The 17,190-nt window shown below is 40.6% G+C and overlaps 1 protein-coding gene across 3 annotated transcripts in view; it reads left to right on the forward strand.

Moving 5' to 3' along the window:
• LOC137260470 (ferrochelatase, mitochondrial-like) overlaps nt 1-6,979 on the forward strand; it is a 30,491-nt gene extending 23,512 nt beyond the window's left edge. For 2 of the 3 annotated variants that reach the window (XM_067798135.1, XM_067798136.1), the window contains 2 exons: nt 317-376; nt 700-971. In XM_067798135.1, the coding sequence (XP_067654236.1) occupies nt 317-376; nt 700-888 (249 nt within the window). In that variant the 3' untranslated portion in view covers nt 889-971. Of the gene's footprint in view, nt 1-316; nt 377-699; nt 2,305-2,535 lie in introns of those variants that run through there. The other variant, XM_067798134.1, reaches the window with a different exon arrangement.
• Nucleotides 6,980-17,190: the final 10,211 nt, after the last annotated feature.

Raw genomic sequence — 17,190 nt, forward strand, 5'->3', positions numbered from 1 at the left:
TTCTGAGTGCAGAGTTAAGCAACAAACAGACATAATAGTATTTTGGGAGTATGTATTTTGTTTGTCACTATTTTGACTAAGACACATTCTTTGATAATTAGATGGGTAGCCTAGTGGTTCAAGTGGTTGCTTATCATGTTGAAAACCTGGGTTCGATCCCCTACATGGGTACAATGTATAGAGCCCATTTCTTGTTTCCCCTACAAATTGGAATATTGCCAAAAGTGGCATAAAACTAAACTCAGTCGCTCTTGGTTAATTTCTATCCTTGCTTTAGTTATTGTTGTCATGGCGTTGGCCCTCCATGTGTTGCCAGGTGGGAGTGAAGAATATTCAACGGGCAGCATCCCTGAATGACAACCCCATCTTCATTGAGGTATGTAGATCTTTACCAACAGGTCATGTGTGAACAATTTGGTTGTATGTCGCTTCCACTATTGCCCATGAAGATCCAGGTTAGAACTGATCTTCTCCAGCCCAAGCTTGTCATAAGAGGCGACTAACGGGGGTCGAGTGGTCAGGCTCACTCACTTGGTTGACACGTCATCGGTTCCCAGTTGCGTAGATTGATGCTCATGCTGTTGATCACTGGATTGTTTGGTCCCGACTTGAATATTTATAGACCACCGCCATATAGCTGGAATATTGTCGAGTGCGGCACAAAACTACCCTCACTCACTCACTGACTCACTGTTTCAGGCAATAGCCGACATCGTGAAGAAGCACCTGTCATCCCAGAAGGTGTCCTCCCCACAGTTGTTACTACGCTGTCCCATGTGCACCAACGCCACCTGTGGTCTTGCAAAGGAGTTCTTCCACGATCAGCAAGGACTTCTGGATGCTCTCCGAGCTGAAGACGCACAACTGAAAGTCGGCGCCAAATCCTGATAGTTCATGTGTGTTGAGTGTGGGATATGGGTGACATTTGATCTGAACTAGAAGTAATAAGGTTGATGCTGTGAAATAATTGTTGTTCTCATTAGAATAATATCTATGTGCTCACTACTGATAAACAAAGGTCTGAGCACGTCCGGCTACAGGTTACATCTGAAAGACATTTCATCCGCCCAATCAGAACATTGTTTACAAGATTACGATCATGAATGTTAGAGTGTGTCTTCTGATCATGTGGCCCCAAATATATTTACTCTGTACATTCTGATGCACATACAAAGCAAGCACTTGTTTCAATAACCAGGTATGAAACTCCCAGCAATTTCAGCCAGGCCAGAAGGCTGGTTAGTTGTAAAGCTTGCCAGCCCTGACCGAAACTTACCTGCCGGCAAATAATTTGGTAAGTGACGTAGTTTATCAGTCTAGTTGGAATTCATCTTTTATTTTTACCAGTGAATTAGTAATCATTTATTCTTAAATATGATGAATATCTTCATATACGTGTCTAATTTTAACCTGATCTCTGGCAGATTGATTTGAGAATCTGTTGAAACTAAGCTGTCCTGAGCAGTCAGGCAGGCAGGTGTTTTGAACTCTGCATTTACCCTTGGTAAGTGCAGCTGTACCATCTCAGCTATGATATCAATTAAACATTCTAGAACTTTCTTTCCTTCATATTTTTAAAACTTTGGAATGGCCTTTGTCAAAATATAATATGTTAGGAACTAATGCTGAAAAACGTAACAAAGCTATTTCCTGTCGCATCGCAGTCCTTTCATTGGTCAGACGAGAGATTTCCACCACCTTTGTGAAGTTGTAGTGAGCATTTAGATTTTAGTTTTTGTTAACCTGAAAATATTTTATTTCCTACATGTACCTATGAAGACCCAGGTTCAAATCCCCACATGGTTACAGTGTGTGAACTGCCATGGTATTGCTGGAATGTTGCTAAAAGTGGCACAAAATTGGACTCATTCACTACAATATGTGAAGCCCATTTCTGGTTTCCCTGCTGTGATACTGATGGGACATTGCTAAAAGTGGCATAAAACTGTACTCACTGATTTAGCATATGGCTTCCTCCCCATAAGGTCATCGCTGTACTTTGTCCAGATAAGTATGGTCTACACTGATGAGGTATCACTGTAGCTGATTTCACTTCACAACTGGGAGACCCTAACTGTTGTCAACACTATAACGCTCAGATCGACACTATAACGCTGAATCACTAAAACCTGATATCAATGGTATAATGCGGATATCAACACTATAACCCTACACTGTAACGCTGATATCAACACTATAGCGCTATCAACACTATAATGCTGATATCAACACTAACGCCACACTATAATGCTGATATCAACACTATAATGCTGATATCAACACTATAACGCTGATATCAACACTGTAATGCTGATATCAAAACTATAACGCTGATATCAACACTATAACACTGATATCAACACTGTAATGCTGATATCAACACTATAGCACTGATATCAACACTATAACGCTGATATCAACACTATAACCTATCTGACACTGACGGGTAACCCAGATACCTGGGATAGGTGGGCAAGAATATGACTCAGCTACCCATCCCCATACCCAGACCCACTATTGCCATGTGACCAATAGATTAAACAATGTAATATATTATACTTTCATGATTAAAAAGTTATTGTCTTTGAAGATTTAGACATAATTACAGTCACCTCTTTTGAATAAAATACATGGGTAAGATATTGAAAGAAACCTCAAACTTAAAGCCTTCATGCTAAAAAATATATTGCCATTTGTTACAAATTTGTCAGGAATTAATTTAACGGGTATCCCAGTAGGGTAGGGTAGTAGGGGGTGGGGTACAAGGGTACAAAATTTGGACTCGTCCCAGTCATGATGTCATTGTCAGTGGAGGTATTACAGAAATGTTCTCCAGATGTATTTCCCTGTCCAAAAATGTACTTTAAATGAAATCAAAGTACAGAAATGTACCCAGTACCCAAAACGACGAATGAGATTATATTCCACAACTCAAAGTTGTAAATGTATACAGATATCGATCAACTTATTGCAACTGGTACTGTGCATCGCAAATTATATCTTATATGATCGTTACTGTGTATGTTTTTTATACAATGCATATAGTGCGAAGGTTTGGCAGTTCTGATAAAGAAGTTAGCACAGTGCGGAGTGAAATCGTCATAACATCTTTGTAAAAACTTGTAACTCTGCTCACATGACATCCAAATGCAATTGTGTGACTTCTATATGCGTGTTCTGAATTTGGCCTGGGTAGTTTCTGTTTTCAACACTGTAATCAAAACTTGTTTCACAGAAACCCTTGGATGTGTTTATACTGACATGTTACAAGAGTTGTGAAATTTTAACGGGTCTTTTTTTTGTGCCAGTATACTGGCAATGATGGCATTGAAGCACTCATTAGTCCTGTTGACCTTCAGTCTTTACTGTAAAGCCTATAGTCTCTAACCTGATGTGAAGAGGATGTGCAACGGGATCGGGTGGTCCGGCTCGCTGACTTGGTTGACACATGTCACCGGTTCCCAGTTGCGCAGATCAATGTTCATGCTGTTTATCACTGGATTGTCTGGTCTAGGCTCGATTATTTACAGACAGCTGCCATATGGTTCGGCTACTGCTGAGTGTGTCATAAAACTATACTCATTCTAACCCGATACTTCCTATGATTACACAATGCCATTTAGAAAGTGGTCAAATACAACATATGTCATATTTGGGATTTCACTTTGTTAGTAAAGTACAAATTCTACTTTTTCAGTTGAGTCCCATCCAGGATTCGAACCCGCACCCTCAGAGTCAGGCACCTAATTGCCAGCACACAAAGTCAGCCGCTTAATCCGCTGAGCCACCGCGACGTTTCATTTATTGTGCATGTCTCCTTGCGAAACAAATAAATTAGGCGATTTGAAACTATGATCGTTTGATAAACAACTGTTATCCGAAGTTGAATAAATTTCTAAGATTTAAATGTTGAGTGGGCAAGGTAAAACTATGAGCATTCACAATGTTAATTTTACTTTACTCCATTTACTTTATAGCTTAAAGTTAAATTCATTGGTACATAATTTCACTGCAAACAGACTATGAGATGATGTTTGTATTATATGTATGATACGGTTACCTTGTGGTCGGTCAGTAGATGATTATCTTGGGAATTATCATTGTGTTTAGGTAGCTGATGATTTGCTTTGGTACTCACTGTGTTTGCACTTTCTTGTTTGTTAAATATTTTTATACCAGTTAGTGAATCTTTCTTTAATATTTCTGATGATGCTGTTGCCGGTGATTTCCAGTATGTATCTAACCATGTGCTGCTCTGAGTACATCATGTGAGTCACATGTCACATGACATATGGGTGTCACATCTCACATGGGTGTCACATGTATGTCACATGGGTGTCAAATGTAATTATGTCACGTGTGTATCACATGTCACTTTTAAGTCACATGGACGTCTGTCACATGGGTGTCACATGGATGTCACATCTCACATGGGTGTCAAATGTATGTGTCACAAGTGTATCACATGTCAGGTGTAAGTCACATGATGTCTTTCACATGTGTGTCACATGTCATAGGGATGTCACATCTCACATGGGTGTCACATGGGTGTCACATGTCACATGGGTGTCAAATGTATGTCACATGTGTATCACATGTCACGTGGATGTCACACGTGTGTCACATGTATGTCACATGTGTATCACATGTCACATGTAAGTCACGTGGATGTCTGTCACATGTGTGTCACGTGTCATAGGGATGTCACATCTCACATGAGTGTCACATGTATGTCACATGGGTGTCACATGTCATATGGGTGTCACATCTCACATGGGTGTCAAATGTATGTCACGTGTGTCACATGTCATGTGGATGTCACATCTCACATGGGTGTCACATTGATGTCACATGTATGTTTGTCGTATGTATGTCATGTGTATGACATGGCACATGTGGATCACATACATCACGTTTCACATGGGTGTCCCATGTGTGTCACATGTCACTTGTGTGTATGTCACCTGTATCACACGTCACGTGTATCATGTACGTCACATGGGTGTCACGTGTATTACATCACATGAATGTCTGTTACATGTATGTCACATGACCGTCATATGTATGTGTCACATGGACATCACATGTATGTCACGTGTGTCATATATAATTATGTCTCTTGTATGTCTAATGAACAAAACACCTTTTCAATGCAGTGGTGTTCCAGCACATATGATGCTTAAACATACATCTGTAAAAGGGTTTGTAAGGATACATAAATAGGTAGTTGTAAGAAAGTTGTTTCACTATTTGGTGCCAGATTATTCATGCATAGCTGTATGCAAATACCTTTCAATTGCTTTGGATATGGCTATTTATTTTGCCTGTGTTATACCAATATGCAGCTGATCACGAGCTTTTATTCAAACACGCTGATGCAGGTTTTCTTCCATGGACTGACTCCACATGCACATTAACACTTAACATTGCTAAAAAAAGGTGTTAATCACCTGAATGTTGACCTACAAGTTTTCCATGTTTCACGCATACTTATATCTGTTACAATATTAATATAACCCAGGGATGTGCGTAGAATGTAGATTTGGGAGTGGTATGTATTGAGCACTTTACTGTCACATATATGTAGCACAGTACTTGCATAATATTCACATAACTAGCCAAGAATTATCAGGAACCAATTCTTCCAATCTCTCCATTTTGCTTTCAAAGAAAATGAGGTGTGGAAGAAATATTTCTCTGATGTTTCTGTTGGAGTTGCAGCAAATGCGCTTTGAGGCAACTGCATTTTGTTTTGTATATATATTTACAACTACATATATCTGTAGCTGAATAGTTTATATTTGATAACAAGAAGTGAAAATAACAAACTTGTCATGTAATAGCTAAAATCAAAATATTATATCTTTAAAAGCAAAAACATTATTGCAAACAATGCTGCTTAAAGCCCAATGAAAGTAACTATACTGCAAGGCTTTGATATATTCCATTTTGAATGTCTCACTTACTTGAAGAATAAATTAATTTAAATAAAAACTTGTTTTTTAAATATTCTTAAATATTCGATTCAGCTGACCACAAATAATAAATTGAAGTTATGAAAAGATGTGGTTCGATTCACTGAAGAATATATGAGTGAAAGTTACCCAGGATTCATTTCTGGCTTCAACCAACGCAAATTTTGATTGCAGAACTGCAGAACTTAATGACGTCATTTTCCAAATTATGAGTTCAAGTTAGAAATCGAATATTTCAAAACATATAGTCATTAAGCCCATTATAGACCATTCAACTTGGTTTATTCTGCTGCCAAGAGCATTGATGTAGTCTAGTTGTTAAAGTGTTGGTTCGTCACACCAAAAACTTGGGTTTGATTCCTCACATGGTACAATATGTGAATCCCATTTTGGTGTTAAGATATGCAAGTTACGATCATCTCAGCACTATGCCAATCAGAGGTCAATGTTATGGTTTGTGAGTTTACATCATCTTAGTGCTAAGACTACCTTAAGTCTGTGTTAAGCTCTGGGAGTCTCATATTCTTAGTGCTACACAAGTCCTAAGTCTATGTTAAATTATGGGAGGTAAGTGGCCTTAGCACTAAGATTACCTTAAGTTTGTGTGCAGGTATGGCAGTTACGATCATGTTAGTGCTACACCAGTGCCAGTCGTTAGTCTGTGTTCCGATATGGGAGTTACGATCATGTTTCTGTGTTCAGTTATGGGAGTTACGATCATGATAGTGCTACGCTAGTGCCGGTCGTTAGTCTATGTTCAGGTATGGGAGTTTCAATTCCATTCCATACAGCTCTACGATCACTCTGTACGAGGGCAGTCTGTCTATGTATCTACTGGATGTATAACTGACGTTTGATATCTGTGTGTAGATTGGCATCAAACTTGTTTGTGGAGATTCTCTGGCTTGATCATGTATGCATGCCTGATACTTAGACTGATTTGTTATTTCTATTTTGATGAGTGGTGTAAACTGTTTATGAATGGCAATAAAGACTGGTTTGTTTTCGCTTGTTCTGAGTCCTTGTTGACAGGTCTGACAATCTGACCCAAAGCATTTTACTCATGAAGATCGGATTAGAATATTGGCCTTCAGCAACCCATGCTTGTCATAACAGACGGATGGGTGGTCAGGCTCACTCCCATGGTTGACACATCATTGTATCCAAGTTACACAGACCAATGTTCATGACGTTGATTACTGGATTGTCTGGTCCACCAGATTTACTAATACATGTCTTCACACCCTGTCACATAGCTGTAATGTTTCTGAGCAGCCTTAATGTAAACAAGCTGAGGCAGTACTATGTTAGAATACCTTTTGTTAATACCTTGAAGTTTCTGGAGATATTTGATGTCTTGAAAAATAAGTGAATAATGGTCTAAAACAGGTTCTAAATTCATGAAAAATACGTATGAATTACAGTCGTAACAAAACGTGAAAAAAATGAATTTTGAAAACCTATTTCGCACAAGCTATTTCATGCCGAAGCCCAATATGTGGAGGACTGGATGTTGATGTCAAAACGATTGAAAAAAGAAACGCTGAACAAAACTGAAACGTTACACTCACGTCTGTAGTCATAAATGCACATGCATCATGAAACTGTATCACCTTGAGCTGAAGTCTATGACTTGACTTTAAAGCCACATTAATAGTTCTTCACATGGATTGCTTTAAGGCACTATAGACGAAAAGAACATGAAAAGACTGACAGAAGTTTAAGGACACAACACCATCGGTCGTTTATAAGGACTTCAAGCCTATGGACCCGACACAGCAATTGTGTTCATGACAGACCCAGGTCAGGTCGACTTTGAGTTACCCCCGCGGCCCAGGGTCGCTACATCCGGGTGATACATCTTTGTTCAAACAACACGGCCGCATCATCCACAACAATCTAAATCCCTGAACTGCGCCGAATCTCCAACCAGACAGTTGACAATTGACTATGTGAAGTCGGACTTTTTGCCAGAAGACAGTTAAATGTCACGTCGTTCCCCTTATCAGCGTCATTGGTTGATCTTTGGAGCATGACAATGCTCAGCCTTTCGTTGCAGGTGTTTGACAGTACCTCCTCCAGCAAAACAATGTTTAGGTCTTACCTTGGCATTCTCGATCACACGAATTGTCCCCCACTGAACATCTATGGGATACTCTTGATCGACTTTTGCGCCATCGCAATCCACCACCCAGACACTACACGATCTTCAGAAAAGGTATCAAAACAACATTCAGTATCTCCTTTCTTCAATGAGTCACCGACCCGTGAAGGTCCGAGGTAGAATAGACCTTCAGCAACCAACCCTTGCCATAAAGGGCGACTCTGCTTGTCGTAAGAGGCGACTAACGGGATCGGGTGGTCAGGCTCACTGACTTGGTTGACACATGTCATCGGCTCCCAATTGCGCAGATCGATGCTCTTCTTGCTGATCACTGGATTGTCTGGTCCAGACTCGATTATTTACAGATCTCTGCCCTATAGCTGGTATATTGCTGAGTGAGGCGTAAAACTCAACTCACTCATTAAATGGGTCACCGCTGCCAAGCTGTTGTCGGTGCTCGTGGTGGTTGAACCAGATACTGACATTGTACTCTGACAAAATAACCTTGATAACAATAATGATGTAACGATTATACCTGGGCCCCGTTTCACAAAACTCTCGTAAGCCTAAGATCTCGTAAGTTTTCTCGTAGCCATTGTGCCTCCTATACTGAAACATAGGAGCTACGGATGCTACGAGAAAAGTTACGAGATCTTAGGCTTACGAGAGTTTTGTGAAACGCGGCCCAGGTATACGCTCTCCTAAACAACATGTCAAGTTTCCTTTCTTTGGAAGACTATATAATACCATGTAAGACAACTTGCATATGTCATATATCATATTAGATCAAACAACGTAAAACAGTCTATAAATCACCAGCAACTGTGTGAGCTTAGTTTTGCGCCGCACTCAGCACAATATTCAGCTACTTGGCGGCGGTATGTGCATAATCGAAGCTGGACCAGGCAATCCAGTGATCAACAGCATGAGCATCGATCTGTTCAGTTGAGAACCGATGACATGTGTCAACCACGTCATCTAGCCGGTCCACCCGTTAGTCGCCACTTACGACAAGCATGGGTTCCTCACGATCAATATTCTAACCCGTCCCTTCACGAGCTGCTGGCAACTGAAGGTAGATCGCCGTACTATTGACCATGGGACCGTGCATGAACATTAGATGGATTTACACCAGCCCTTCAGCTGTTGGCGAATACTGCGAAATTTACGCGAACATTGAAATAACTAATGTTCTACTATTAAAACAATGGTAGATATGAAAATACTTTGACTGAATCGGGACTTGCGTGGGGAGAATAATTTTACTGTACTTCAACCCCCGTCGAATGCACACCCACAATCCATCTCTGTTAATCCTAACAAATTATAAAGGACATTGCTTTGTACATCAGCATGTACTAATTTAAGTTAGGTTTATATTCATGCATTTATCTCTTTCACAAAATCCAAGATAAAATAACAGGGAACCTGACTGAAAGAGGTGTTTTACTGTTTAAACTATATGATATTTATTCCTTGTGTGCGTGAGTCACAGAAAACTCATGCTACTCGGATATTTCTCCACCATCTGTCCAAGAGCGGTCGTCGTGGTCGTCGCTCTCGGGTGGTTGTTTAGGATGGTGGACATGAGACAGGGAGGACATGAGTCGGTGTTAGAGTTGAAGACAGCAGCAGCCATGTTTTATTATTGTTCTGTTGAATGACGGTAGAAATTGTATACACAGTAGTAAACATGTGACAGAACGCACATCGGGACTGAGTGGCCAATGATCCCGATGTGTAGACCCGCTCTGTCACTTACACACGTTCAGAAGTCCGACGGCGATTCTTCATCGTTGACGTAGTCGCAGATGGGGCGACGGCCTTGGCCGACACCCCGACTAGACGCACAATCCGCCCACTTCTGTCGATGATCTAGTCTCCATGGTTGGTCTTGCTGGTTGGTCTCGCTGGATGGTCTCCTGACTGACCATATCAGTCAGGTTTTTATACACAGGGCCATTACGCCACATTGTGCAAGGTCACTGGCCCATGCACATGTACATACGTAAGATTTGCCGACGTAGGGAGGTGTTAATCGACATGTATTGATAGCGTTTGAGAATTTAAGGTCCTGCCCGGAGGGGGTTATATGGTAAGAGTGGATACACCGAATATTTGCTGAATACATTACATAGACAAAGGGGGTAGAATTTCGGTGTACTTTGGACTTATATTGAAACAGATAGATTGTTTGAATAAATGAAGTTTTAAGGAATTTTATTGAAATGATTTAGTCTATGACATGTGGAAAAATCAAGCAGTCAAGCAGGACATGCTTGGCCGTGATTCTTTCTGCAGACTGGAAGTTCCTCATGCTTCACGATATTCGCGAGTATATCTTGTATATCTTGTATGGCCTCTTGAAATCTGGACTGACAACCCAAGTAGGTCTAATTGATAGTTGGTCATCCATAGCAGCAAAATCTGACATTGGGCCATTATGTTACCAGAAATACCAACATGGCCGGATAACCAACATAGGACTACGTCGCATTAGCCAGTAGCAAGATCACTATATGATTCAATTATCTCAGTCAAAAGTGGATGCCTTTGCCCGCAACCACCAGAATAGCTCTTCGCGAGTTCTCTTTAGAGAAAACCAAACGGGTTCAGTTTGATTGGTTGTTTATCTGGACATTACCAGAAACCGTTTCCAGGTGTCCGTTTGGTTGGATGACCTATCGCTTTTCTCCAAGGGGGTTTCAAAATCCATGTTGATGGATTACTTGTTATAATTACAGCCTCCCACCTCCCCATACCGACAGTGGTTAAATGAGTCAGTTTAGTTTTACGCCGCACTCAAAAAAAAAAAAAAATTCCAGCTATATGGCGGCGGTCTGTAACTAATCGAATCTCGACAGACAATCCAGTGAATGACAGCATGAGCATCGATCTGCGCAGTTGGGATCCGATGACAAGTGTCAAACAGGTCAGAAATTCTTGCGCCAAACTAGTCGATGTAAACCTAACCACCGATGTCGCTTTTAGGAGAACCATGTAATCACTGGCACAGGCTGGTTTGACATGCATAGAAGGCTAGGCCAACTAACGTCACCACACCACAGGAGAAGAATGCATCGTGGGGGTCGTGTTCGCGTGTTGCTTAAAAGAGCTTTTTATTTGAATGGGCCCGTTTTCCATACAGACTTGACCAAAAGTACATGTCGTTGAGGTGAGGAAATAATATGATGATTGCTTAAAATCTTAAATTTGAAAAGAAATGAAATTCATATCGTTTTTTTTCTTCAAAAACACCCAAAAAACAACAAAGCATGACGACGGCTACAGTGCAACTTGTATGCAATGTATGTACAACTTGACTGCAGATCAGTGGGTTGTTTTGACTTGGGAATCGAACCCGCACCGCAGGCACTATAACCACTGGGCTACCTCCCCGCCCATGGACGTAATTAATAAGTGAGGTAGCCTAGTGGTTATAGTGCCTGCGGCACGGGTTCGATTGCGCAAAGTGTAAAGCCCATGCGTTGTGATCCCCGTTATACTGCTGCTAAATCTGTACACTTTGTTGTGGAACGTGACGGTGCCAGAGTGACATTTGACGTGTAATAAATTTATGAAAACATTGCGTTTTTGTTTCTGTATTTCAATAACAGGGGTATTATTGTTCTGATTTCTGCTTTAGGACAGGGTCAGTAATAGGGCGCCAGTATGTGAAAGTGGGTCGCCAATAAACGAAAGATACTGGCCTCCTGTTCCGTCCTTATTGGAGAGATATGTTGTGTAATGGAGGCAGTTTTAGGTTTAATAGATACAGACCATCCCACCGGACAGTAGCAGGCTGGCTAAGGCCTATTAGATACAGACACTCCCACCGGACAGTAGCAGGCTGGCTAAGGCCTATTAGATAAAGACACTCCCACCGGAGAGTAACAGGCTGGCTAAGGCCTATTAGATACAGAGGTGCACATCACATGAATGTGCTGGAATATAGAAAGTATGAAATCAAAATTAAATGGAACATGTTAATTCATTCAATATCGTTGGTCTTGTGGATATTCCCAATTTCGGAAAATGAGGCGTAAATATTGTGATGCGAAATGGAACTTGGGAGGTCTTCTGTATTTGGTGAGAGATAACATGTGAATTTTGCTCAGGTCTACAGTCTGATTCTGAAAATGTTCCGTGGCTCACGTTCGAGACATCATGTGAAGCTGTATTACTTGTTTTGATAAATTATTCTCAACACAACTCTAATGTATATTCTCAGGAAGATATCTTAGAAATCCTCGAAAATGATGTCAATAATTATAAAACTGATTTTCCAAATTGGTATGTATTTTCTCAATGGTGACTCCAACGGTCGGACAGGTTGTGCACAGGATTATATTCAAAATGATGACACGACCCACTTACCTGTAGATGAGGATGTAGACTATGTAGAGGATAATAATTTCATCCAACGAGACTCACAAGACAACGTCATAAACAGTAGAGGACAATACTTACTTGATTTCTGTACAACTAATGGTCTCAGAATCTGAAATCACATCGTATGGGTAACGATGCTGGAGTAGACATGAACGCTTGTTTTGCTAACAACGACCAGAGTGTCACTGACTACGTTCTGACATGAAAGGTCATGACCGTTGATCTCTTCCTTCAAAGTAGGAGATCATGGTGAATCTACCCACCTGACAGTTACATTCTCTGTTTTCTCTGTTATTACCACTATTTCGCCCAGTGTAACATTTACTGACCCTCTATCAAGTAACACAAGATACTGATGGAAAGGGGAACGTAAATCGACGTATACTGACAACAGGAACAATCAATCGACAAAGGACATTTCAGCATTTGACGATGTTATATCCAAGAACAATGTGGTCAATGCAACTGCTCTGTTTGCAAATGTCACCGCGCGGTATATGTGCGTCGACTGGGGAATTAGCTCATGATTAAGATGAACAACATGTTGACGAAGACGAAGGCATAGTTGAGTTTAAACTTCTTTAGTTGGTTTCACAAGACATGACATGAACAAGTATACGATATATGAATGGGGTGAGCGCAGTTCCAGCTCAACCCCAAGGCGTTTCCTATGAGTGGCATTATTCTGCTCACAGTCGTCCCTACACAGACAGTCGGAATACCGGACTCTGCACACTCAATATAGATGTGAACATACATACATATACAATTTTGAACAACAATGGACAGGCAAAGATTCAGCTATGGGCAGATAGAGAAATAATAGCACAGTTGATGTGATGACAGACACAGCCAAAGCGGATCACCAATAAAGGCCATTACAGTCATATAGTGTTATTAATGGAAGTGACAAAGAGGAACAAGGTAGCTGACAAGACACTGTAAACTGTGGTAACGACAAAAATGAAGAATCCAGTTTAATGATAAATAATAACAAATAAAGTCTCGTGTGGCTTGGTTACATAATTTTGGGATTTTAGAAATACTTTGGCGACGGTTGTCCAGAATTAGATGTTGTAAACATGGTGTCAACCTGCGCGGGTCATTGTGAAATCAATCTCTCTACCTCAAGAGACAGTCTGTTAAACAAGGGATGTAACTGGTTCGGTCATGAATGTGAGAAAGCACGTGCGCATGCGCGATGATGGCTCTATGGATTTTATGATTGCAAGTAGAAATACTGAAATACACATCTGCGTGGAAGGAGTATAAAAACTTGTGCTCACACAAAGCCCACTACTATCAGAGTGACTGACTGAGTGAGTTTAAGTTTACGCCGTACTCAGCAATATTTCAGCTGTATGGCGGCAGTCTGTAAATAATCGAGTCCGGATCAGACAATCACTACGTACCATCATCAATACATGCCATCATCATTGCACACTATCATCACTACATGCCGTTATCAGCATACTGTCATCACTACATGCCGTTATCAGCATACTGTCATCACTACAAGCCGTTATCAGCATACTGTCATCACTACATACTGTCTTTAATACATACCATAATGACTACATAACGTCATCACTACATACCATCATCACTACATGTCATCGTCACTACATGCCATTATCACAGAACATACCATCATCACTACATATTATCATCACTACATGCCGTTATCACTACATACCATCAACACTACACACTGTCATCTCTACATACCATCATCACTTTTTAAAATCAGCACTACATACCATTATCACTACATACCAAGATCACTACATATCATTATCACAGAGCATACTATCATCACTAGGTAGCATCATCACTACATGCCATCGTCTCTACATAAAGTCATCACTACATACCGCCATCACTATAATGATAAACGAATCAGCTGTTGGCGATCTATAGCCCGTCTTTTATATTCCAAAATCATGACATACAATCATCACGATATACCGTCATCACTGAATGCTAAAATCATAACATATCATCATCACTCCATGCCAACATCATTACATACCGTATTCACAATGTAACACCATCACTACATACTATCATCAAAGAGCATACTATCACCACTGCATACAGTCATCACTACAAACCAGCATCACAGAACATACTATCATCACTACAAACCTTCGTCACTACATGCAGCCATTACAACATACAATCATCACTGCATACCTTCATCACCATTTACCGTAATCACAGAGCATGCTATTATCACGACATACCACCATAATATATATATATATATCAATTAGGAGATAAACATCATGTGTTGGCCAATTTCCGGGTGTTATTGAGTATTTGAATTCACATGCTTCAAATACTCAATAACACCCAGAAATTGGCCAACACATGATGTTTATCTCCTAAACATACCATAATCACTACATTTAATCACTACTCGCAGTCATCACGACACACCATCATCACTAAATACCATCATCTTTTAATATCATCATCACATACCTACCTTACAATATCACACCATCAAAGGCACACAACATTAGCACTGTATGCTATCATCACTACGTGTTATCACAGCCATATTCCACTGTCACACTTATAATCGTTATTACATATGTCAAGGGGCCATGTTGTAGCCTTGATTCAAAAGTGTCCTCGTCACGTCGATGTGTGAAGTCGATCTGTGGTGTCCCTCGCCGTGGCTTTGTTGGAATATTGCTAAACACTGCGTAATTCCCAACGTATTCACTCACTCACTCATCAATACTTACTACCATGACTGACCCGTGAAGGTTCCGGGGTAGTATTGGCCTTCAGCAAACCATGTTTGCCATAAAAGGCGACTATGCTTGTCGTAGGAGACGACTAATGGGATCGGGTGGTCAGGGCCGCTGACCTGGTTGACACATTCAGTGCGGCGTAAAACTAAACTCACTTACTTACTCACTACTACCATGACTGCGGTAGGCATCGGGAGAGTGTTAAGACGGTTATAGCAAATCCTTTTCTAGTACGCTGACAAGACGGATGTTTTACGACTTTGTTTACATCTTGGCTCTTTTGGTGTATTTCTTTGCATTTTCCAGGCCGATCACGCGTTCTCTCCAGTGCAGTATTGCATATTCCACATGCTCAATGCCAGTCTCTGTGATATTTATACCCTGGGTCACTGTCACCTATACACACTCAACTAACAGCTTGTCTTGTAGGTTATCACTGAATGTGTATCAATATATAAAGCACAGATTTTGAGTTATAGCAAATGACAGGTTTGTCAGAGAGGTGTCAGAAGTCTGTGCGCTACTTTTCACTTCGAAGCTGTTTGGCTTTGAACAAGTTTGAAAGTTTTATCAAATCAACATATTGACAATTTAAACACGGCAATTCCGAACAAGAAATGTGACCCCCATAATCTGTTTGACTAATGACAGCGGTGTCATGTTTAACGTAAAGTACATTGGAAACATTTAACACATGACATATATGGTGTACAAATACATATCATTCCACATTCAAACATCTCCCTCACCTTTGCCTGCTGAGTGGTTGTGATTGGACAGAGTGAACAGATCCCACGTCATATTGGATGCATAAGACAATGGGTGGTATGTGTCAACCGGACAAGTAGCAGATGTTGCGGGGAAAATTGCCTTTAATGTACAACAATGTATGACATCACTTCAGATAGCCGTTTTCTTACAAAATGGCGGCGTCGCTGACAAGGGTACACAGGATTTTTCGAGGACTCTTCCCATGATTTAGAGACTGTGTGTGCATAATTATTAGATGTAGGTTATCAGAATAACCGTCACTATCTGTGTATAGCTGTATGTTTTCATTCTTTTCATTGTAAGTGAGCGAGGAAGCCAGAAATAATTACCATCGTCGTTCAGCGTCTTTGTGTCAGTCAAGGCGTCACTCGGAACGTTAACACGGAAATTAGGCCACTGGTTTGTTATGTTTGGAAGCTGGAATCAAAAATGGTGCTCTTGTCTTTCAGCACCTTTGGCTTTCTTTGTTTTGACACTGTTTCATTTCACTCAACCTCAACGAATGTTTCATTGCACTCAACCTCGACGATTATTGAATCAACTGCTTCACTGCATGTTCTAACATGGCGTTTAAAGTATCCATAAAGCACACAAAACGTTGCATGTACCTTGTGCTATAAATGACCTCTCCACGTTCACATTGTATGTATGACTATAAAATTTTAGGTTGTTATCATACATTTAGGTTGTTATCATACATATTGGTTGTTATCATACATATTGGTTGTAGCATATTTAACATTTTATTGGACTTGGAAGTGAGGGTTGAAGTTTGGGGACAAACATGTATCTGTCCATCTGGTACCCAGGGCGTTAAGACCAATAATACAACAATCAGTGAATCAGGGACACTTTCCTGTAGTCAAGTGGTTGAAGTGTTCGCTCATCACACCGAAGGCCCCAGTTTGATTCCCCACATGGGTAGAATGTTTGGAGTCCACATTCTATAATATTGCTGCGATATTGCTAAAAGTGGTATAAACCTAAACTCACTCACTCACTAGTTCCTCTACACCGTGGTGTACAACATTCCAACTACACCCTGCAGTAGAGATGAGCTATGATCGAACATACACTGCACCAAAACTCACCACACGGTTCCGACTAGCCGTCCCACCTAGAAGAATTGATGTAATTTATCATGAACCTCAATATAAAACATACTAAATATACACTGTAGCAA

Source organism: Haliotis asinina, chromosome 13 (assembly GCF_037392515.1).
Source record: "Haliotis asinina isolate JCU_RB_2024 chromosome 13, JCU_Hal_asi_v2, whole genome shotgun sequence".
In the NCBI taxonomy this organism is placed as follows: Eukaryota; Metazoa; Mollusca; class Gastropoda; order Lepetellida; family Haliotidae; genus Haliotis; species Haliotis asinina.